Raw genomic sequence first — 23,978 nt, 5'->3', positions numbered from 1 at the left:
GACCCAAAGAGTGAGCAGCAGCAAGATTTATTATGAAGGGGGAAAGAACAAAGCTTCCACAGCGTGGAAGGGGACCCAAGCCGGTTGCTGCTGCTGGCTCAGGTGGCCAGCATTTATTCCCTTATTTGGCCCCACCCACATCCTGCTGATTGGTCCATTTTACAGAGTACTGATGGGTCCATTTTATAGAGTGATGATTGGTTCATTTTTACAGAGTGCTGACTGGTGCATTTACAAACCTTTAGCTAGACACAAAGCACTGATTGGTGCATTTACAATCCTTTAGCTAGACAGAAAAGTTCTCCAAGTCCCCACCTGACCCAGAAGCCCAGCCAGCTTCACCTTTCACCTCTTTATGGAGAAAAAGTTTTCCCTTCTGTCCCATTTATTTATTTATATCGGTATGGATGAATGCATTTAAATTTTATTCAATGTGTTGTACTATGCCATTATCTTTGTTTGATGGTTAAATTGCACCAGAATAGCCAGTGGAGCTTCTTCAAGCTGGCCTCTATGTCCTTTTGATATGTCCCCACCATCATTCTTTAAGTACACCCCACGTTTTTTGGCACAACAAGGTATTCCAGCTTCATCTTATCTTTTTCCTTGTCCATCCCCTAAAATTAGCCTCCCTGGTGCCCTTTAGTGAAGAATGGTATGTAGAAACCAACACCTGTGTACTCAATATACTTGTTTCTATAGCGCTTTATTACTTTCAGGACTCTCAGTGGATGCAGCTAGGAAATATGTGCACATATGTGTACATATGTGTGTATGCATGACATATGTATGTATATACACCCATTCATATCTAGTTATATTCATATTTTAAACTTGAGTTCACACCATTTTTTAACATTTCAGTTTAACCCCTTAGGGTTCTTTGTAGTCTTTTCTGTTTCTACATTTGTAAATGCTCTTTTTGATAGTGAGAAGTCTGTCTGCCCTTATCTTCAATATTTCTGATTTTCACCCTTCTTCACATATACTTAACCTCCCAACCTTACAGGCTGCCTTTTTAGCCTCACTTCTACTTCTCTGGCCCTCATCCATAATACCACGTACTTGACCCTACTATCTCCTCAACCTCTGGTGCCACCTAACTCTACCCATTCCACTTTGAAAGAAAAGGGAAGAAAAAGGCTTTATACCTTTTCTGATACTGCCCTCTCTATTCAGGATACTTTTTCCTTCTTTTGTCTTTCTTAGTCGACTCAGTGAGTTAACTCTGAAAATAGCTTTAGGGTTACCTCTTCTGTGCAGTCTTTACCTCTTTTACAACCTCCAACTCCAAGGAGACTTAGCTAATACCTCCTTTGTGCCTTCAGTTAAGGACAGGGGCTACATTTTATTTGTCTTTATATCCTTAGTACCTTATTATTTTTTTAAGTATACTTTAAGTTCTAGGGTACATGTGCACAACGTTTGTTACATATGTATACATGCGCCATGTTGGTGTGCTGCACCCATTAACTTGTCATTTGCATTAGGTATATCACCTAATGCTATCCCTCCCCCCTGCCCCCACCCCACAACAGGCCCCAGTGTCTGATGTTCCCCTTCATGTGTCCAAGTGTTCTTATTGTTCAATTCCCACCTATGAGTGAGAACATGTGGTGTTTGGTTTTTTTGTCCTTGTGATACTTTGCTGAGAATGATGCAAACATCCATGTCCCTACAAAGATCCATGTCCCTACAAAGGACATGAACTCATCATTTTTATGGCTGCATAGTATTCCATGATGTATATGTGCCACATTTTCTTAATCCCGTCTATCATTGATGGACATTTGGGTTGGTTCCAAGTCTTTGCTATTGTGAATAATGCCGCAATAAACATACGTGTGCATGTGTCTTTATAGCAGCATGATTTTTAATCCTTTGGGTATATACCCAGTAATGGGATGGCTGGGTCAAATGGTATTTCTAGTTCTAGATCCTTGAGGAATTGCCACACTGTCTTCCACAATGGTTGAAGTAGTTTACAGTCCCACCAACAGTGTAAAAGTGTTCCTATTTCTCCACATCCTCTCCAGCACCTGTTGTTTCCTGACTTTTTAATGATCGCCATTCTAACTGGTGTGAGATGGTATCTCATTGTGGTTTTGATTTGCATTTCTCTGATGGCCAGTGATGGTGAGCATTTTTTTATGTGTCTTTTGGCTGCATAAATGTCTTCTTTTGAGAAGTGTCTGTTTATGTCCTTTGCCCACTTTGTGATGGGGTTGTTTGATTTTTTCTTGCAGATTGGTTTGAGTTCTTTGAAGATTCTGGATATTAGCCGTTTGTCAGATGAGTAGATTGCAAAAATTTTCTCCCATTGTGTAGGTTACCTGTTCACTCTGATGGTAGTTTCTTTTGCTATGCAGAAGCTCTTTAGTTAATTAGATCCCATTTGTCAATTTTGGCTTTTGTTGCCATTGCTTTTGGTGTTTTAGACATGAAGTCCTTGCCCATGCCTATGTCTTGAATGGTATTGCCTAGGTTTTCTTGTAGGGTTTTTATGGTTTTAGGTCTAACATTTAAATCTTCAATCCATCTTGAATTAATTTTTGTATAAGGTGTAAGGAAGGGATCCAGTTTCAGCTTTCTACATATGGCTAGCCAGTTTTCCCAGCACCATTTATTAAATAGGGAATCCTTTTCCCATTGCTTGTTTTTCTCAGGTTTGTCAAAGATCAGATGGTTGTAGATGTGTGATGTTATTTCTGAGGGCTCTGTTCTGTTCTATTGGTCTATATCTCTGTTTTGTTACCAGTGCCATGCTGTTTTGGTTACTGTAGCCTTTTAGTATAGTTTGAAGTCAGGTAGTGTGATGCCTCCAGCTTTGTTCTTTTGGCTTAGGATTGTATTGGCAATGCAGGCCCTTTTTTGGTTCCATATGAACTTTAAAGTAGTTTTTTCAAATTCTGTGAAGAAAGTCATTGATAGCTTGATGAGGATGGCATTGAATCTATAAATTACCTTGGGCAGTATAGCCATTTTCACGATACTGATTCTTCATATCCATGAGCATGGAATGTTCTTCCATTTGTTTGTGTCCTCTTTTATTTCATTGAGCAGTGGTTTGTAGTTCTCCTTGAAGAGGTCCTTCACGTCCCTTGTAAGTTGGATTCCTAGGTATTTTATTCTCTTTGAAGCAATTGTGAATGGGAGTTCCCTCATGATTTGGCTCTCTGTCTGTTATTGGTGTATAAGAATGCTTGTGACTTTTCCACATTGATTTTGTATCCTGAGACTTTGCTGAAGTTGCTTATCAGCTTAAGGAGATTTTGGGCTGAGATGATGGGGTTTTCTAAATATGCAATCTTGTCATCTGCAAGCAGGGACAATTTGACCTCCTCTTTTCCTAATTGAATACCCTTTATTTCTTTCTCCTGCCTGATTGCCCTGGCCAGAACTTCCAACACTATGTTGAATAGGAGTAGTGAGAGAGGGCATCCCTGTCTTGTGCCAGTTTTCAAAGGGAATACTTCCAGTTTTTGCCCATTCAGCATGATATTGGCTGTGGGTTTTTCATAGATAGCTCTTATTATTTTGAGATATGTCCCATCAATACCTAATTTATTGAGAGTTTTTAGCATGAAGGGCTGATGAATTTTGTCAAAGGCCTTTACTGAATCTATTGAGATAATTATGTGATTTTTGTCTTTGGTTCTGTTTATATGCTGGATTGCATTTAATGATTTGCATATGTTGAACCAGCCTTGCAAGGATGTTCAAAAGTATCTCTAAAACATATTGTTTGGTTAAAAAGGAGAAAGAAAGTAATATTGACAGTATAATAAAAGTTAAAGTATGATATACATAAAACAATACTGCATAGTTTTTGTGAAGATAAATTTTAGGTTTCTATATGTTACACATTAGATATGTCTGTGTGGAATTATACATCTTGAGAAAAGAACTGGAAAGATACACATTAAATTGGTGCTAGTGGATAACAGAGGAGCTAGGAATGTGTCGATATTTGAGTGTCAGGAGAGACTTAGCGTTTGCTAAGACCAGTGGAAAAGCTCAGTATTAGGGTGGAAGTGGTCCGATTTTCCAGGTTCCATCTGTCACAGCTTCCCTTGGCTAGGAAAGGAAAATCCCTGACCCCTTGTGCTTCCCGAGTGAGGCGATGCCTCGCCCTGCTTTGGCTCACGCTTGCTGGGCTGCACACACTCCTGCACCCACTGTCCAACAAGCCCCAGTGAGATGAACCTGGTACCTCAGTTGGAAATGCAGAAATCACCCGTCTTCTGCTTCACTCACACTGGGAGCTGTAGACTGGAGCTGTTCCTATTTGGCCATCCTTATTTTATTTTTTATAAATATTAGAAACTAAGTAAAGGTTTTACAAATGAATAACTAGTGAATGAAAAGTCCTCCACAATAGCATGGTGATTAAGACTTTATACAAATCTCAATTTATGAGATTTGGGTGGAGAGACAAAGCCTAACCATATCACTGCTGCATAGGAAAAAAACCCAAAAGCAGTGGTACATACTAGGTGCATGTTTACTTTACTTACTGTGTATTGTTTCCAGTCTATGTTAGAGAGTATTTACAGCTTCATTAAATTTAAAATATGTTCTTAATTTTAAAGAATGTTGTGTTAATGGAGCAAAGAAAAAAATATGGTTTCAAATAGATTAATGCTCACTCTCAACACTAACCCAAAGATAATAGAAAGTGTATTTAAATATATAATAATGACTAAGAATGAAAAGAGAACATTTACAATTGTTTTGAGGCTGTAGGATATTCCTAAGATAAATAAGTGTAAATAAACATATAAATAAATGTTTGTTATCATTGTTTTTTCTTGCTCAAACACAAGTTTTGTTCTCCCCTACTTCCTCCTGTGCCTTTTCATCATAGGCATAACAGCCATTATGATTCACTGTATAAATTTTCAAATATGCTGCATTAGAATAAAGTTCACTCTGCTACTCTCTAAATATATTTCTCATTAAATCCAAGGAAACAGAGTTAAAAGAGCAATAAGAAAATATTTTAAAATAATTAGAGTAGATACCTTCACAAAATTAAGGGGGGAAATTGTATTTATGAAAAAAATAACAGAAGACTATGAAACAATAAGAAATAACAATCATTAAAGTCATTAAATATTTAGGAAATGACAACATAATTTTTCAATATTTAAGGTAATTTGAAATTAAATAAAACTAAACAGTGAATTAGTAAATTGAAATTTATAATATATAAATATATAAATGTGTGTGTGTATATGTGTATTATATACATATGGAATTATTGAATTCTTCTAGAATGCAAAATAGAGAATCTTTAAAAATGAGAAGTTGAAAGTTTGAGCAACATGATTCCTAATTTTCAACATTCAATGTGAACAACTTTCAGAAAGATGAGGCCATATAATAAACAACATTTTAAGGAAAATAATGGTAACAATTTCCTAGAACTGAAAAAAAAGTTACAAGGTATTTGACAGAAGTAATCTATTGAACACCTAGTAGAAAAAATAGATTTAAAAATGAGTATATTTAAAAACAGCAAGTCTGAAAAGGAATCCTAGCTCTTAAAAGAATGGAGGAGAAGGGGCAGATTAATTATGAAAGAATTAAAATCAATTTGGTATCATATTTCTTATCAGGAATAGTGGATGGATAAAAGACTAGAGGAAAACATCTTTAAATGCTGAGGGCAAATAATTTTGAATTAAAATTTTATACCTTATCCCCTGTTATTCAATAGTGAAGGCAAAATAAAGACATTTTCAGATGAAGAAGGACCTATTCTTTCAATAACAGAAACAATTTTTAGAAGAAGGTATAAGAGTAATAAACTGTGAACCTAGCAATAGTGTCACCCCCAATCACCTAGCACTTTAACACACCTATTTCCTGTTTAATCTTTTCTTTTTCTGTACTGTATATCACATTCTAAAATAAGACATTGTTTGTTTATTATTTATAGTTTGCAAACGTCCAATGGAATACATGCATTCAGAGAGCAGAAATCCTTGTCTGTTTATTTACTGGTGTATCTTAGATACCTGGAACAGCATCTGACACATGTAAATACAGTAGTCCCCCCTTGTTCATAAGGATATGATTCAATAGCCCCAATGGGTGCTTTAAACCACAGATAGTCCTGAACTTTATACAGGCTATGTTATTTTCTCTCAATACAAACTTTTCACAAGTGAACAATAAAATCTGTCCATATCAATTTAGAGCTAAATTTGTTTTATTCTTTAATAAATAAGAAAGGCTGAAAATACACTAAAAAAAGGTTCCAAGATTTCAACTCAGGAAAACAGAAAAAAGAACAGCAATATAATCCAAAAGAAAACTGAAGATGGAATCCAAAAATATAAAAAGGAAAGATATTTAAATTAAAATAAAAACAATAGAATTTGCCGGGCACGGTGGCTCACACCTGTTAATTCCAGCACTTTGGGAGACCAAGGAGGGTGAATGACTTGAGGTCAGGAGTTTGAGACCAGCCTGGACAACACGGTGAAACCCCGTCTCTACTAAAAATACAAAAACTAGTTGGGCATGGTGGCACGAGCACCTGTAGTCCCAGCTACCCAGGAGGCTAAGGCAGGAGAATCTCTTGAACCTGGGAGGCAGAGGTTACAGTGAGCCAAGATCATGCCACTGCACTTCAGCCTGGGTGACAGAGTAAGAGACTCTGTCTCAAAACAAACAAACAAACAAATAAACAAAAAAAAAATTTATCAACAGCAAACACTGGTTCTTTAAGCCACCTAATAAATTTGACAGCCTTTTGTAAATATGAAGAAAGAAAACCAGAAAGTAAACACTAATAGCATTAGAAGTCAGAAATAATTATGGCGTATTTATAAATGAGATATTAAAAAATCTTGGAACACAATTGTGTTACAACTAAACCAACCTTGAAAAATGTCACTTCTCTAATGTTTATAAGTTGCCAATATTGGTCCAAAACCTTCTCCAAGAAACAAGCAAAAGAAAAAACAAACAACAACATAAAACACTTAAATAGGAAAATAACCTTAGAAACAAAATGGTAGTCAGATGGCTACCAAACTCATCCATGCAAGAATCCAATTTTTTTCTTGTACAAATTAACCTAAAGACTAGTAAAATATGGAAAATTACTAACATCTTCCCTTGATATTAAAACTAGATATGAAGAGCAGAAGAAAAAAGTTATAGACCAATGTCCCTGATAGATAAAAAAGTCTAAGAAAATATAAAATCAAATCCAGGTTTTTAAAGAAATCTTTAAATGCATATATGATTTCTGCTAAGGATACAAGGATGTTCAAAAGTATCCCTAAAACATATTGTTTGGTTAAAAAGGAGAAAGAAAATAATATTGACAGTATAATAAAAGTTAAAGTATGATGTACATGAAACAATACTGCATAGTTTTTGTGAAGATAATTTTTAGATTTCTATAATGTTACATATTAGATATGTCTGTGTGGAATTATACATCTTGAAAAAAGAACTGGAAAGATACACATTAAATCAATGCTAGTGGATAACAGAGGAGCTAGGAATGTGTTGATATTTGAGTGTCAGGAGAAACTATAACTTTATCTTAAAGTTACATTTTTTAAATTTGTATTTTTTTTTACTATTGTTTGTTTGAAGACAACTGTATTACTAAGATTTTATGTGACTTTTAAGCCAAATCAACCACCACAGTAATTTACTGCTAACATTCATGGTTAAACAGTGATGATCCCAGATATTTGAAGTTTCTTTGGATACAACTCAAAGGTTGTTTTAATGGTGTTAAAATATTTTTTTCAATCTCTTTCCATTCATCCAAGAAACATTTATTAAGGAACATAGCTGAGTAATTTGGAATTCAAAACTGATTGCTTCCTTTGAGAAGATTTTTTTTTGGGGGGGGGGCGTCTAGTTAGGAAAATAATTCAACCAACAAGTACCAGATTGAGGAAGAGATCCTAGGTGAGAGGTATTCATTGATTTCTGTAGGAGTGTAGACACAGAGAACGTTCCCTCATGTCCTGGTCATGATTCAGGGATTTACCGTATCCTGTAGAAATGACAAGAATAAGAAAAGTCTGGGATTTGAGGGAAATATACATTTATGTCTATGTGTGTGTACATTTATGTATATATGTAGTACAGAGAGAAAATCTGAGATATTATCATAATTTTTGTGTTAAGCACATGGCCTCTGGCACCTCATTAGCTCTGATAACCTCAGATTCTTCATCTATAAAAAGAAAGAAATATACTAATTATTCTCTAAAGATCATTTTATCATGCCTGTAAGAATGGCAAAAAAAATAAGATTGGAGAATATATTTATTTTTTGTTCTGAAATATCTCCACAACAAAGAGCATATATTTACCTAACTTGTATTATGGGTATCATATGCCCGCAACCCTTGGACGGTGACTTTTATCTTCTATTTTTCCAGAAATTGAGAAAGAAAGTTGTGGTGATCCTGGTACACCCTTATATGGAATTAGAGAAGGCGATGGATTTTCTAATCGTGATGTTTTAAGGTTTGAATGCCAGTTTGGGTTTGAATTAATTGGAGAGAAATCCATTGTTTGTCAAGAGAATAACCAATGGTCTGCAAACATACCCATCTGTATCTGTGAGTACCAAATGCTTTGCTTCCAGACAGCATATGTTACCCTGTCCTTGCATATAATTGCTTTTGTAATTAATTGCAAAGAGCTGCAACCGTGTAATTATTTTTGGATGAGTAGCACTTTGTGATACTATCTTTAACAAGTGTGCTTATGCCAAATTATAAATTTTATTACAGATTTAAATAAAGTTAACATAGTTCACTTAGTAATGGCAAAATATATATTACGTGTGTTCTTACAACATTTTATTTCATGGCATTTTATACTTTCTAGATAGCATACGTCTTATGGAAATTATACATCTGAATGAATTCTAATAGACTCGTTTATTTTAATAAGATAGTATATGTTTATTTGCAATCAAAAACATTAAAATATTTAAAGCTTATATTGTGTGTATAATGCACTAACTTATTTTTGCTTGTAGATGTTAACACTAATGCATGAGGTGCCATTTTTTTATATTGCATAGAATACAATTCATTAACATTAATGATATACAATATGCTTGGATTAAAATAATGTATTCAAATACATTAAGATATTGCAGTTTAACTACAGCAAAAGTATAATTTGTATTGCCTATTCACGCACTTGGTGTGCTCAATTAAATGCGGTCTTCAATACATTAAAATGAAGTGGATATTTTTAGAATCTGGCAGAAATTTCCCTAATAACAATATATTGTGTTTGCTCTTCAGGAGGTCTAGAAGAGGAAAAGTGCATACGTCCCCTTCATAGTCCCCTTATGTTTTAGTTCTTATCTTTAACCAAGATTAATTGGTGAAGTTCTTGTAAGAGAAGAAAATATATTAGGAGTATCTGATTCGATTTACTAAAGCTTAGTAATACTTCAAAATACTTTTGTTGAAAAGTTTTAATTCTAGGTGTTCTTCTTGGAGGACAACGTTGGCTTAATACCAGAGAATCCATTAGTGTAATATATCACATCAAAAATAAAAATGTTTTAAGAGCATTTTAATAGACTCCAAAAGGCATTTAGTGAAAATACTGAAAATTTTGCTGACTAAAACCAATTTTTAAAACATTCTTGAATACTAGAAAACATTTTTTACTATTTTAAAATTAAGTCTAATATCCTGATATATGATAAAAATGTAGCGATTAATAATGTTTTATATACCAGTAATAACTAACTTGGAAATACATTTAAAAGAGAATACATTCAGAAAATACAATTATAAAATACATATAAATAATCCTCACATATTTAAAATAACTCATACAAAAAAATTATAAAACTTTACAAGAAAATAAAATTTTATGAGAATGAAATACAGATAGAAGCCATGTTCCTGAATGATAAATCAATATATCAAATACACGAGTTATACAGAAATTGCTTTGCAATTTTAGTCAAAATTCTAAAATAGTTTTTCTGGGAACTTGACGTACTGTATTGACATATAGCTAAGTAAAAAACAGGCAGGAGTAGATACAAGAATTTTGTAAAAGCAAAGTGCTTCTGTGGATGCTAAAGTATATTAAGTTATGACTGTGGTACTAACAAATTGTAAAGGGAAGTTATATAAAACTGCGTCTTATATAATTAAGAATTTAAAGTATGATATAAGCATCTATCTATCTGATAAGGGCCATTAAAGTGTGTCTTTGGTTAGCTCTTGCTCCAAGTGGGGATCATTTAGATCAGGAGATGGCAAACAGATTGTGGGCCAAATCCATCCTCCTTTCTGTGTATTTTTAAGTAAAGTTTTATTGGAAAATAACCAAACACTTTCATTTACTGATTGTGCATGGCTGCCTTCCAGCTACAACTGCAGAATTAAATAGTTGCAAAGGAGATCGTATGGTTTGCAAAACCAAAGCATTTATTACCTACTCTTTTTCAGAAAAAGATTTCTGACCCTTAATTTAGATCAGGAGTTATAGGATCAAATTATTCCAGGATGCAGGCAGGAAAGAGTGTGAAGAGGGAATAGGAGTAAGTATGTGTGCACCCATTTTGGAAGTGGTAGGAAACTGGGGTGCCTTAACTTTTCAAGATAAGCTAGAATAAAAGATGTTTTTCCCTTAAATATGAAATATGATGATTTTTCAATGTGATTTGAAATTTTTATGGGGGCAGAAGAAAAAAAAATCAAGCCAAACACATCTGCAATCTGAATTCAATCCAATGACTGTCAGTTTGCAAGCTTTAGTTCAACTCATAAAATTATGCAGAAAATAAGTAGATTAAAAGTACAAACTATTTTTGAATGATAAAATGATAAAAGTTATAAAAAGAGATATACCTGTTGGTAGATGCAGCTATACCTATGGTTTTATATTTGTGTAGATAGAGAAATAGATATTGGTGTAATGTCTGAATGTTAATAAAACATATGACACTAAAAGATTGTAAAAAATGCAATTATTTTAATATTCAAATTAAAACAAATAATTTATGCCAAGATGCTAAAATAACAAAATAATGAGAAAGTTTTATGCATATTATAAACTAAGAGATCATAATCTTAAATGATTAGTTTATGAGCAGATAATTTTTTAAAAGGAAATAAAAATGTCTAACAAAAGTAAGAAATCTTCAACTTCTCTAGTAGTCAAAGAAATGCGAGTTAAGACAATGAGTTATCACTTTTCTTATCAATGGAGGACAAGGAAAATAATCACAATATTTTATACTGATACGGGTGTTGTATTCTCTGATATTTCTGTTATTTTTCAATAACGTCAAAATAACTTTTTAAATCATAAATTTAGCAAAATGTTTTGAGGCTTAAATTCATATCCTTTGTCATACTAAGTGCTTTTTTTGAAAATGTATCCCAAGGAAATAATGAACAAAAAAAGCTTTCTTCAAGAGTAGAGTCAGTGTTATTTACATTGCAAAAATTTTAAAATACAATTTTAAATGTCAAACAGTAGAAAAACAGTTCGATTAATGTTTATATATATCCATATAAATTAATGGAATGAGAGTTTTAACTAGTAAGTATAAATTTTGCTTAAAAACTCGACTTGAAAAACTCACATATTAAATATAAGGAAAACATAATTTAGTACAAAGTGTAGGGAATTCAATTTTTTCAAAAATATATAATAAAGGGCCGGGCACAGTAGCTCACGCCTGTAATCCCATTACTTTGGGAGGCCGAGGCAGGTGGCTCACTTGAGGTCAGGCGTTCGAGATCAGCCTGACCAATATGGCGAAACCCCATCTCTACTAAAAATACAAAAATTAGCTGGGCATGGTGGGCGTGCCTGTATTCCCAGCTACTCCGGAAGCTGAGGTGGGAGAATCGCTTGAACCCAGAAGGCGGAGGTTGCAGTGAGCCTAGATGGTGCCACTGCACTCCAGCCTGGGCAACAAAATGAGACTCCGTCTCAGAAAAAAAAAAAAAATGTAATGAAAACTTTGAAAGATAATATATCAATACTTAAACTTTGATTTCCTTTGAGTAGTATGTCATTTTCTTTTCTGTTTCTTTATTTTTCCTCTGCTTTCTAAATGTCCTATGTGAACTTTCAAATCAGATGTTTTTAAAAGTTAAAAAAACTGGAGGAGAAAGACTTCATTTTAGTGTGATGCAAGAGCTCTCATTTAGCTGTTCTTCGGGTTTTAGCCACTAATGGCTGTTATAGAAGTTAATTTATCTCCTTATTTGTGTAGTAAACTATCAGAGCATCCATTGCCACCATAGAAATGGAACTCACACATTGATAACCACCACCCTGAGTGTTTTCTGAGCTACCGGATTCTTGTTCTGTTAATATCCACATAATATTTTTTGTCTTCAATCATTTCAAGAACCTTATTGCTTTCTGTGGGAACTTCTGTAGATTTTTTCACTTTTTAAACACTGAAATGAACACTTTACACAGTCTAACATAAACAAGATATGTGTCAAAAAATTGCTATTATTCAAATTATATTTTTGTGCATTATTTAAGGGTAGAGCCTTAAGTTTATCCAAAGTACTAGTTGCCTTTTTCAATATGTAAAAATGGTAACCTTTTTGTTCTGTTTTATAATTTACATAATTTAATATTATCTTATTATACTGCTAATTGATTATCATAATTGCAGAATATGACAAAATAAGGTGAAATATTATTTTTGAATATTTATTGTATTTCATCATCTTCCTATTTCACCAGTTCCCTGCCTGTCTAACTTTACTGCACCAATGGGAACAGTTCTTTCTCCTGATTACCCAGAAGGGTATGGAAATAATTTAAATTGCATCTGGACGATAATCTCTGATCCAGGGAGCCGGATACATCTTTCTTTCAATGACTTTGACCTGGAATCCCAGTTTGATTTCCTTGCTGTTAAAGATGGTGACTCTCCAGATTCCCCAATTCTTGGAACCTTTACTGGGGCTGAGGTGCCTTCCCATCTTACTAGTAATAGTCACATACTGCGATTGGAATTTCAGGCTGACCACTCAATGTCAGGACGTGGCTTTAACATCACTTACAACAGTAAGTTTCTGTTTCTGGTTTTTTTTCCCATATAATATATTTCTATAAATTTGAGTTGAAAAGTAATCACGTATATTGGTTCTCTTGTTTCCTAGTTAAGAAAATTTGTAAAAGCTGTAAATCTCATTGTGCCAAGGATGGTCATTTCTTTCTTCATTTCCAATCACGTTTTACTCCCTATTATTATTAATACATTTCCTTTGTTGTGAGAGGCCCAATATCAAGGAAATATGTTTCAAATATTGTTATTATATAAGCCAATATATTTATAATTGTTATATCAGCCAACATATTTATATCTTAGCATAAACTCAAACCTATTATAGATCACATACTTTGTTATTTGTATGTAACATAAAAGAGAAATAGAGCTTCCCTTAAAGATATTCATGCACCAATAGATATTAAACAACTAATCATGGCATAGAATTAAAATTCCATATTAGTAAAACCACAATGGATTGCTATAAAGAATAAATTAGGTGATGCATGTGAATCATTTAGCACAGAGTACATATTACTTAGTAAAAGCTTAAAAAACATTAGCCATTATTGTTTAGTTGGTTTTTGAACAATTATCTTGACATCTTATGTTGTTGTGTGAGATGTTGAGTATTATTTATCTGCAAAAATGTTTATAATTATAGAAAAAAGATGAATCACATAAAAAAGAAAAAATCTTAGTGGATTAATAACACTTACATACTAATGCTTCTGTTTGCAAATATTATACCTGGAGCCATAGAATACTAGTAATTTTTATTGCTTTTCCTTGAAGCTTTTACACTGTGTCAGATATTGACCAATTGGATGAGTTTATATTTAAGTGTCACATAATAAAAGGATTTAGTTTCCAGCTCTTCCTATTGCTTTATGAAAAGAATTTCACACTTCACTCCCACCCTCACCTATTCAATGTTAAGCTTTGGCAGGTAGTAACATAGTTGTATTTTCAAAATGATACTAGTGGTGAATAGTGTCTCTGTAAGTTGTAAACATGTAATTGCATATTATTAAAGTTAAATTAGCAGTGACATGTATCATAGAAACTTGTATAAAATGACTGCTTTGAGACTTTTAAAAAAATATTTCATGTACATGTCTAAAGATAGACATGTATATGCATCTATCTATCTACAATTTTTATTTTGTCTTAAATGCATAATATTTTTAACTTTAATGTTGATAGTTTTTCAGGGTATTATGGAAATAGGTCTCCCTTTTCGTGGTTCAGTTCTATAGTAAATAATTTAATTGATAATGTGCAAATTATTTTATTTAATGCTTACTAATGAGATTCGTTTTTTCTGAAAAAATATCTACCAGGTACTGTATATTAGAGTTATACTGCTTAATCAAAATTGAGTTTTTAAAATTACAAAATAAAATAATAATTAAAAATATGTATACATATAAAACATATTTTATGTATTCTAAAATATACCTTAATATTCTTTTGCATTGTTTCATTTAAAATAAGGAGAACAGATAGTAAAATTATACAATTTATAACCAGCATCAAAGTGATGATTAGTGAGAAAATTTAAATTAACTGCATGTACTAATGCAGTATGAATATAATAATAAGTTATAAGCACCTCATAAAATATATTTTACACATATAGACTTTGCTACTTTATTCTTCCATTTATATTGTAATACATAAAAATTTTATAATACACAGTTGGTCACTCAGATGAATACAGAGAAAAATTTGGATTGTTCATGTAATCTATAATCTATGAAAAATTCAAATAAACCCATTTTTATTATACTCCTACTATTTGCTGTAACTTGGCTAAATATAAACTGTGAGAGAAACAAGGTAGAATAAGATAGTGGCCCTGAGCTCAAGAACTCCTGTTCTTCTGAGAGACGTGAGACAAATAATCCAAGATACAATAGGTTGTTGAGAAGAAATTAAAAGCCGGTTCAGGGGATACATTTCAATCCTATCAAGCCCTATTTCTATGATATTAGGCAAGTTACTTAACTTTTCCTGAGTCTAACATTACTCTTTTGAATAGATGACAATACTTTCCTCATCAGCTATTCTAAATATTAAATGAGATAATAACATATCACAGTGCTTAGAACATGATAACTGCAAAAGAATTAACTCTCTTCTTTTTTCCCAGATGGCAGAAAATAAATGTCATGGAAAATTATTTAAAAAGTTGTAACAGTTTCATACTAGATTGAGACATTTCACTTTACTTCTCACGATGAGACACTCTCTCTCTCTATTTCCAGTTTGAAATAGAGAAAAATAAAGAAAAGTTTCCAAAGGAATATAGTCAATTGCTTTTCATTTTAATTAATTGAAATTCTGACCAGCTTATACTGGAAATATTTTCATAATCTTAGCTAGTCTCATGGTCTCCAGAAATAAGCAGAAATAATTCTGTTTTGAAATTTTATAATTTTAGAGTGTAATTCACATTTTAAAACATTCACATTTATTGCACATCACAGGCAAACAGGTATGGTAAGAGGAGAACCTCCAAATTTAAAGTAAATAAATAAAAACTTGTGTAGAAATAAACACAACCTTTTAAAACATCTGTCTGTCTCTCTCTCTTTCCCAAAATATAGAAGGATCTCTCTCTGGCTAATGTTGTTTGTTTGTGTATTTTTCTTTGCATATTATTCTAAAGCATTTGGACATAATGAATGCCCTGATCCTGGAATACCAATCAATGCACGGCGGTTTGGGGACAACTTTCAATTGGGAAGTTCAATTTCAGTTATTTGTGAAGAAGGATTTATTAAAACCCAGGGAACAGAAACAATTACATGTATTCTTATGGATGGAAAAGTAATGTGGAGTGGACCAATTCCAAAATGTGGAGGTAAGTGTAGTAGTGAGTGAGAAATAGAACCTCATCATCATTATGTACAAGAAACCACAACAGGAAACACATTATCCTACCAGGACTGTCATAATCATTATCTTAAAACATTTCTTGGTATTCTATATTAAACATATCTTGTTAAGGAAATTACACTTTTAATTTTTCATGTTAAAATAAATTTTTAGAAACCTTTTAGAAGCTTCCTTTTAAAAAAAGCTCTTATTAAAAGATAAAGATTAATGAATGGTAAATATTGGTCACATGTGTAAACTCTCTTTAGTACACTTCCTAGTTATAGTTTAATACACTTTATAGTTTCCATTCATTTTTTTCTTGGTATGTTAGCTATTCATGGTACACCCTAATTTTCAAAAATGTGTTGATAATGATCAATTATAATCAACACATTTAAGCTAAAACAGCCATTTATTTAAAATATATGATTTCTGAAGGCCTCATTTGCTAATTTTTTTCAGTTTTTATTTTTCCAATTAAATATAGTCAACAAGGTTCAGGGCATATATATATGTGTGTGTGTGTGTGTGTGTGATATATATGTATGATCTTTGGAATTATTATTATTTTTAAACCAGTTCTCACTCTGTTGTCCAGACTGGAGTGCAGTGGTACAATCTCAACTCACTGCAACCTCTGCCTCCCAGATTCCAGCAATTCTCCTGCCTCAGCCTCCCTAGTAGCTGGGATTACAAGTGTATGCCACCGTGCCCAGCTAATTTTTTGTATTTTTACTAGAGACACGGTTTTTCCATGTTGGCCAACTCTTGATATCAAGTGATCTGTCTGCCTCGGCCTCCCAAAGTGCTGGGATTACAGGCATGAGCCACTGCTCTTGGCCTATTTTTGTATATATACACTCATATAAAATCTCAAATTATGTTGGTAAGAAGGAAGGTTGATCATAATTAAAAATAAAACATCAATTATATAGTATATAAATTTAGAATCTACTGAAATGAGGGGCCTTTATTTAGATTTGCCACAGAAGGAATTAACATTCTAAATATTAATTTCTCCTTCCACTATAGTATCTAACAATACATATCTATTTTATTATAAAGATATAAATGGGCTGGGCACGGTGGCTCACACCTGTAATCCCAGCACTTTAGGAGGCCAAGGTGGGAGGATCACAAGATCACGAGATTGAGACCATTCTGGCCAACATGATGAAACCCCGTCTTTACTAAAATAAAAAATAGTAATAATAAAAATTAGCCAGGTGTGGTGGCACATGCCTGTAGTCCCAGCTACTCAGGAGGCTGAGGCAGGGGAATCGCTTGAACCTGGGAGGCAGAGGTTGCAGGGAGCCGAGATCGCACCACTGCACACCAGCCTGGCGATAGAGCAAGACTCTGTCTTAAAAAAAATAGAAAAAGGACAGAGGAGCCAAGATGGCTGAATAGGAACAGCTCCGGTCTACAGCTCCCAGCGTGAGTGACGCAGAAGACGGGTGATTTCTGCATTTCCATCTGAGATACCGGGTTCATCTCACTAGGGAGTGCCAGACAGTGGGTGCAGGTCAGTGGATGCATGCACCGTGCGCGAGCGGATGAAGGGCGAGGCATTGCCTCACTCAGGAAGCGCAAGGGGTCAGGGAGTTCCCTTTCCTAGTCAAAAAAAGGGGTGACAGACGGCACCTGGAAAATCGGGCCTCTCCCACCCGAATACTGCGCTTTTCCAACGGGCTTAAAAAATGGCGCACCAGGAGATTGTATCCTGCACCTGACTCAGAGGGTCCTACACCCACGGAGTCTCGCTGATTGCTAGCACAGCAGTCTGAGATCAAACTGCAAGGCGGCAGCGAGGCTGGGGGAGGGGCGCCCGCCATTGCCCAGGCTTGCTTAGGTAAACAAAGCAGCCAGGAAGCTCGAACTGGGTGGAGCCCACCACAGCTCAAGGAGGCCTGCCTGCCTCTGTAGGCTCCACCTCTGGGGACAGGGCACAGACAAACAAAAAGACAGCACTAACCTCTGCAGACTTAAATGTCCCAGTCTGACAGCTTTGAAGAGAGCAGTGGTTATCCCAGCACGCAGCTGGATATCTGAGAACGGGCAGACTGCCTCCTCAAGTGGGTCCCTGACCCCTGACCCCCGAGCAGCCTAACGGGGAGGCACCCCCCAGTAGGGGCAGACTGACACCTCACACGGCCGGCTGGGTACTCCAACAGACCTGCAGCTGAGGGTCCTGTCTGTTAGAAGGAAAACTAACAAACAGAAAGGACGTCCACACCAAAAACCCATCTGTGCATCACCGTCATCAAAGACCAAAAGTAGATAAAACCACAAAGATGGGGAAAAAACAGAGCAGAAAAACTGGAAACTCTAAAAAGCAGAGCACCTCTCCTCCTCCAAAGGAACGCAGTTCCTCACCGGCAACGGATCAAAGCTGGACGGAGAATGACTTTGATGAGCTGAGAGAAGAAGGCTTCAGACGATCAAATTACTCCGAGCTACGGGAGGATATTCAAACCAAAGGCAAAGAAGTTGAAAACTTTGAAAAAAATTTAGAAGAATGTATAACTAGAATAACCAATACAGAGAAGTGCTTAAAGGAGCTGATGGAGCTGAAAACCAAGGCTCGAGAACTACATGAAGAATGCAGAAGCCTCAGGAGCTGATGGGATCAAATGAAAGAAAGGGTATCAGCGATGGAAGATGAAATGAATGAAATGAAGTGAGAAAGGAAGTTTAGAGAAAAAAGAATAAAAAGAAATGAACAAAGCCTCCAAGAAATGTGGGACTATGTGAAAAGACCAAATCTACATCTGATTGGTGTACCTGAAAGTGACAGGGAGAATGGAACCAAGTTGGAAAACACTCTGCAGGATATTATCCAGGAAAACTTCCCCAATCTAGCAAGGCAGGCCAACATTCAGATTCAGGAAATACAGAGAACGCCACAAAGATACTCCTCGAGAAGAGCAACTCCAAGACACATAATTGTGAGATTCACCAAAGTTGAAATGGAGGAAAAAATGTTAAGGACAGCCAGAGAGAAAGGTCGGGTTACCCTCAAAGGGAAGCCCATCAGACTAACAGCAGATCTCTCAGCAGAAACTCTACAAGCCAGAAGAGAGTGGGGGCCAATATTCAACATTCTTAAGGAAAAGAATTTTCAACCCAGAATTTCATATCCAGCCAAACTAAGCTTCATAAGTGAAGGACAAATAAAATACTTTACAGACAGGCAAATGCTGAGAGATTTTGTCACCACCAGGCCTGCCCTAAAAGAGCTCCTGAAGGAAGCACTAAACATGGAAAGGCACAACCAGTACCAGCCACTGCAAAATCATGCCAAAATGTAAAGACCATCGAGACTAGGAAGAGACTGCATCAAGTAACGAGCAAAATAACCAGCTAACATCATAATGACAGGATCAAATTCACACATAACATTATTAACTTTAAATGTAAATGGACTAAATGCTCCAATTAAAAGACACAGACTGGCAAATTGGATAAAGACTCAAGACCCATCAGTGTGCTGTATTCGGGAAACCCATCTCACGTACAGAGACAAACATAGGCTCAAAATAAAAGGATGGAGGAAGATCTACCAAGCAAATGGAAAACAAAAAAAGGCAGGGGTTGCAATCCTAGTCTCTGATAAAACAGACTTTAAACCAACAAAGATCAAAAGAGACAAAGAAGGCCATTACATAATGGTAAAGGGATCAATTCAACAAGAAGAGCTAACTATCCTAAATATATATGCACCCAATACAGGAGCACCCAGATTCATAAAGCAAGTCCTGAGTGACCTACAAAGAGACTTAGACTCCCACACATTAATAATGGGAGACTTTAACACCCCACTGTCAACATTAGACAGATCAACGAGACAGAAAGTTAACAAGGATACCCAGGAATTGAACTCAGCTCTGCAGGAAGCAGATCTAATAGACATCTACAGAACTCTCCACCCCAAATCAACAGAATATACATTTTTTTCAGCACCACACCACACCTATTCCAAAATTGACCACACAGTTGGAAGTAAAGCTCTCCTCAGTAAATGTAAAAGAACAGAAATTATAACATACTATCTCTCAGATCACAGTGCAATCAAGCTAGAACTCAGGATTAAGAATCTCACTCAAAACCGCTCAACTACATGGAAACTGAACAACATGCTCCTGAATGACTACTGGGTACATAACGAAATGAAGGCAGAAATAAAGATGTTCTTTGAAACCAATGAGAACAAAGACACAACATACCAGAATCTCTGGGACACATTCAAAGCAGTATGTAGAGGGAAATTTATAGCACTAAATGCCCACAAGAGAAAGCAGGAAAGATCCAAAATTGACACCCTAACATCACAATTAAAAGAACTAGAAAAGCAAGAGCAAACACATTCAAAAGCTAGCAGAAGGCAAGAAATAACTAAAATCAGAGCAGAACTGAAGGAAATAGAGACACAAAAAACCCTTCAAAAAATTAATGAATCCAGTAGCTGGTTTTTTGAAAGGATCAACAAAATTGATAGACTGCTAGCAAGACTAATAAAGAAGAAAAGAGAGAAGAATCAAATAGACCCAATAAAAAATGATAAAGGGGATATTACCACTGATCCCATGAAATACAAACTACCATCAGAGAATACTACAAACACCTCTACACAAATAAACTAGAAAATCTAGAAGAAATGGATAAATTCCTCAACACATACACCCTCCCAAGACTAAACCAGGAAGAAGTTGAATCTCTGAATAGACCAATAACAGGAGCTGAAATTGTGGCAATAATCAATAGCTTACCAACCAAAAAAAGTCCAGGACCAGACGGGTTAACAGCCGAATTCTACCAGAGGTACAAGGAGGAGCTGGTACCATTCTTTCTGAAACTATTCCAATCAATAGAAAAAGAGGGAATCCTCCCTAACTCATTTTATGAGGCCAGCATCGTCCTGATACCAAAGCCGGGCAGAGACACAACAAAAAAAGAGAATTTTAGACCAATATCCTTGATGAACATTGATGCAAAAATCCTCAATAAAATACTGGCAGACAGAATCCAGCAGCACATCAAAAAGCTTATCCACCATGATCAAGTGGGCTTCATCCCTGGGATGCAAGGCTGGTTCAGTATACGCAAATCAATAAATGTAATCCAGCATATAAACAGAACCAAAGACAAAAACCACATGATTATCTCAATAGATGCAGAAAAGGCCTTTGACAAAATTCAACAACCTTCATGCTAAAAACTCTCAATAAATTAGGTATTGATGGGACATATCTCAAAATAATAAGAGCTATCTATGACAAACCCACAGCCAATATCATACTGAATGGGCAAAAACTGGAAGCATTCCCTTTGAAAACTGGCACAAGACAGGGATGCCCTCTCTCACCACTCCTATTCAACATAGTGTTGGATGTTCTGGCCAGGGCAATTAGGCAGGAGAAGGAAATAAAGGGTATTCAATTAGGAAAAGTGGAAGTCAAATTGTCCCTGTTTGCAGATGACATGATTGTATATCTAGAAAACCCCATTGTCTCAGGCCAAAATCTCCTTAAGCTGATAAGCAACTTCAGCAAAGTCTCAGGATACAAAATCAATGTACAAAAATCACAAGCATTCTTATACACCAATAACAGACAAACAGAGAGCCAAATCATGAGTGAACTCCCATTCACAATTGCTTCAAAGAGAATAAAAAGCCTAGGAATCCAACTTACAAGGGATGTGAAGGACCTCTTCAAGGAGAACTACAAACCACTGCTCAAGGAAATAAAAGAGGATACAAACAAATGGAAGAACATTCCATGCTCATGGGTAGGAAGAATCAGTATCGTGAAAATGGCCATCCTTCCCAAGGTAATTTACAGATTCAATGCCATCCCCATCAAGCTACCAATGACTTTCTTCACAGAATTGGAAAAAACTACTTCAAAGTTCATATGGAACCAAAAAAGAGCCCACATCACCAAGTCAATCCTAAGCCAAAAGAACAAAGCTGGAGGCATCACACTACCTGACTTCAAACTATACTACAAGGCTACAGTAACCAAAACAGCATGGTACTGGTACCAAAACAGAGATATAGATCAATGGAACAGAACAGAGCCCTCAGAAATAACGCCGCATATCTACAAGTATCTGATCTTTGACAAACCTGAGAAAAACAAGCAATGGGGAAAGGATTCCCTATTTAATAAATGGTGCTGGGAAAACTGGCTAGCCATATGGAGAAAGCTGAAACTGGATCCCTTCCTTACACCTTATACAAAAATTAATTCAAGATGGATTAAAGACTTAAACGTTAGACCTAAAACCATAAAAACCCTAGAAGAAAACCTAGGCATTACCATTCAGGACATAGGCATGGGCAAGGACTTCATGTCAAAAACACCAAAAGCAATGGCAACAAAAGCCAAAATTGACAAATGGGATCTAATTAAACTCAAGAGCTTCTGCACAGCAAAAGAAACTACCATCAGAGTGAACAGGCAACCTACAAAATGGGAGAAAATTTTCGCAACCTATTCATCTGACAAAGGGCTAGTATCCAGAATCTACAATGAACTCAAACAAATTTACAAGAAAAAAACAAACAACCCCATCAAAAAGTGGGCAAAGGACATGAACAGACACTTCTCAAAAGAAGACATTTATGCAGCCAAAAAACACATGAAAAAATGCTCACCATCACTGGCCATCAGAGAAATGCAAATCAAAACCACAATGAGATACCATCTCACACCAGTTAGAATGGTGATCATTAAAAAGTCAGGAAACAACAGGTGCTGGAGAGGATGTGGAGAAATAGGAACACTTTTACACTGTTGTTGGGACTGTAAATTAGTTCAAATTTGGAAATGAGACACAACATAACAGCATTTCAATTTTATTTCTCCACTTAAGCGTGTGTATGTGTGTCTCCTGAAATATGAGTAAGACATTCCATTTTTTTTTTCTTTTTTTGAGATTGAGTCTCTGTCTCCCAGGCTGTAGTGCAGTGGAACGATTTTGGCTCACTGCAACCTCCACCTCTCAGGTTCAAGCAATCCTCCTGCCTCAGCTTCCCGAGTAGCTGGGATTACAGATGTGTGCCACCATGCTCAGCTAATTTTTATGTTTTTAGTAGAGATGGGGTTTCACCATGTTGGCCAGGATTGGTCTTGAACTCCCAACCTCAGAAGATCCACCTGCCTCGGCCTTCCAAAGTGCTGGGATTACAAGCGTGAGCCACGGCACCTAGCTAAGATAGTCCTTTCACTTAATTCTTTTTTCAAGGGAACATGCGGCAACTGAATTTCCTTTACTGTACCAGGCAATGCAAACTGGAACCATCCTTGACCCCCAAAATTCCAGAATCCTGTAATCAACCAGTAAAATCCCACAGAATTTCTTGTCACTGGAATTTTCCTTGTGACCAGTACTGCTATACAGAAGGCAAACTTTAAGGGTAATATTTTACTCATCAAAGGGATTTTCTTATTGGGATTTGGGAAACCCACTTATCTCTGCCCACCTAAATCTGCCCATCCAGGGGCCAACTCCAAGGGCTTGAGACTGTCTGCCTGCTTCATTGTCTGCCAAAAGGTATCTGCCTCATTGTTTCTACCTCAAATGATCTGAGCATCATTACTTGGCTTTCTTTCTTAAATATAGCCATAATTAACTTATTTTTCTCAGTTCTGATTTGCTTTACCAGATTCTTGAGATCAGTTTGTAAAGGAGAGTGTCTGTGATTATTTGGTAAATTAGCTATAGGTAATTCTGTCATCATCTTGTTGCAGGTACTTTTGATTCTCCAGTCTTTTAATACTTCTTCCTAGTGGATGTCTTGCTTTTAATTTGTTCTGTGAGTTTAACACACAGGCAGAAAATGTTTTTCCAAAATTTTTGCTCAACTCAACTTCATCTAGATATTTATGTCCTCTAGGTTGGTGAAGCCAACTGCCACTAGACTAGATGGTAGTTTTGGTGAATCTGAGTCTACAGATAGCACCTAATGCCTAATGCCACAGATCGGGAATCATAATCTCAAATGCTTACAGGAACAAGGAAGTAACAGAAA

At 35.5% G+C, this 23,978-nt stretch overlaps 1 protein-coding gene across 4 annotated transcripts in view; it reads left to right on the top strand.

Annotated features, from left to right (window-relative positions):
- CSMD3 (CUB and Sushi multiple domains 3) overlaps positions 1–23,978 on the top strand; it is a 1,211,731-nt gene that overhangs the window by 730,076 nt on the left and 457,677 nt on the right. For all 4 annotated transcript variants that reach the window (XM_054518783.2, XM_063726791.1, XM_063726792.1 and 1 more), the window contains 3 exons: positions 8,424–8,606; positions 12,745–13,071; positions 15,729–15,923. In XM_054518783.2, coding sequence (XP_054374758.2) covers positions 8,424–8,606; positions 12,745–13,071; positions 15,729–15,923 — 705 coding nt within the window. The remainder of the gene's footprint in view (positions 1–8,423; positions 8,607–12,744; positions 13,072–15,728; positions 15,924–23,978) is intronic.

The sequence above is a fragment of the Pongo abelii genome, chromosome 7 (genome assembly GCF_028885655.2).
Source record: "Pongo abelii isolate AG06213 chromosome 7, NHGRI_mPonAbe1-v2.0_pri, whole genome shotgun sequence".
NCBI lineage: Eukaryota > Metazoa > Chordata > Mammalia > Primates > Hominidae > Pongo > Pongo abelii.
This window is presented reverse-complemented; position numbering and strand designations above follow the sequence as displayed.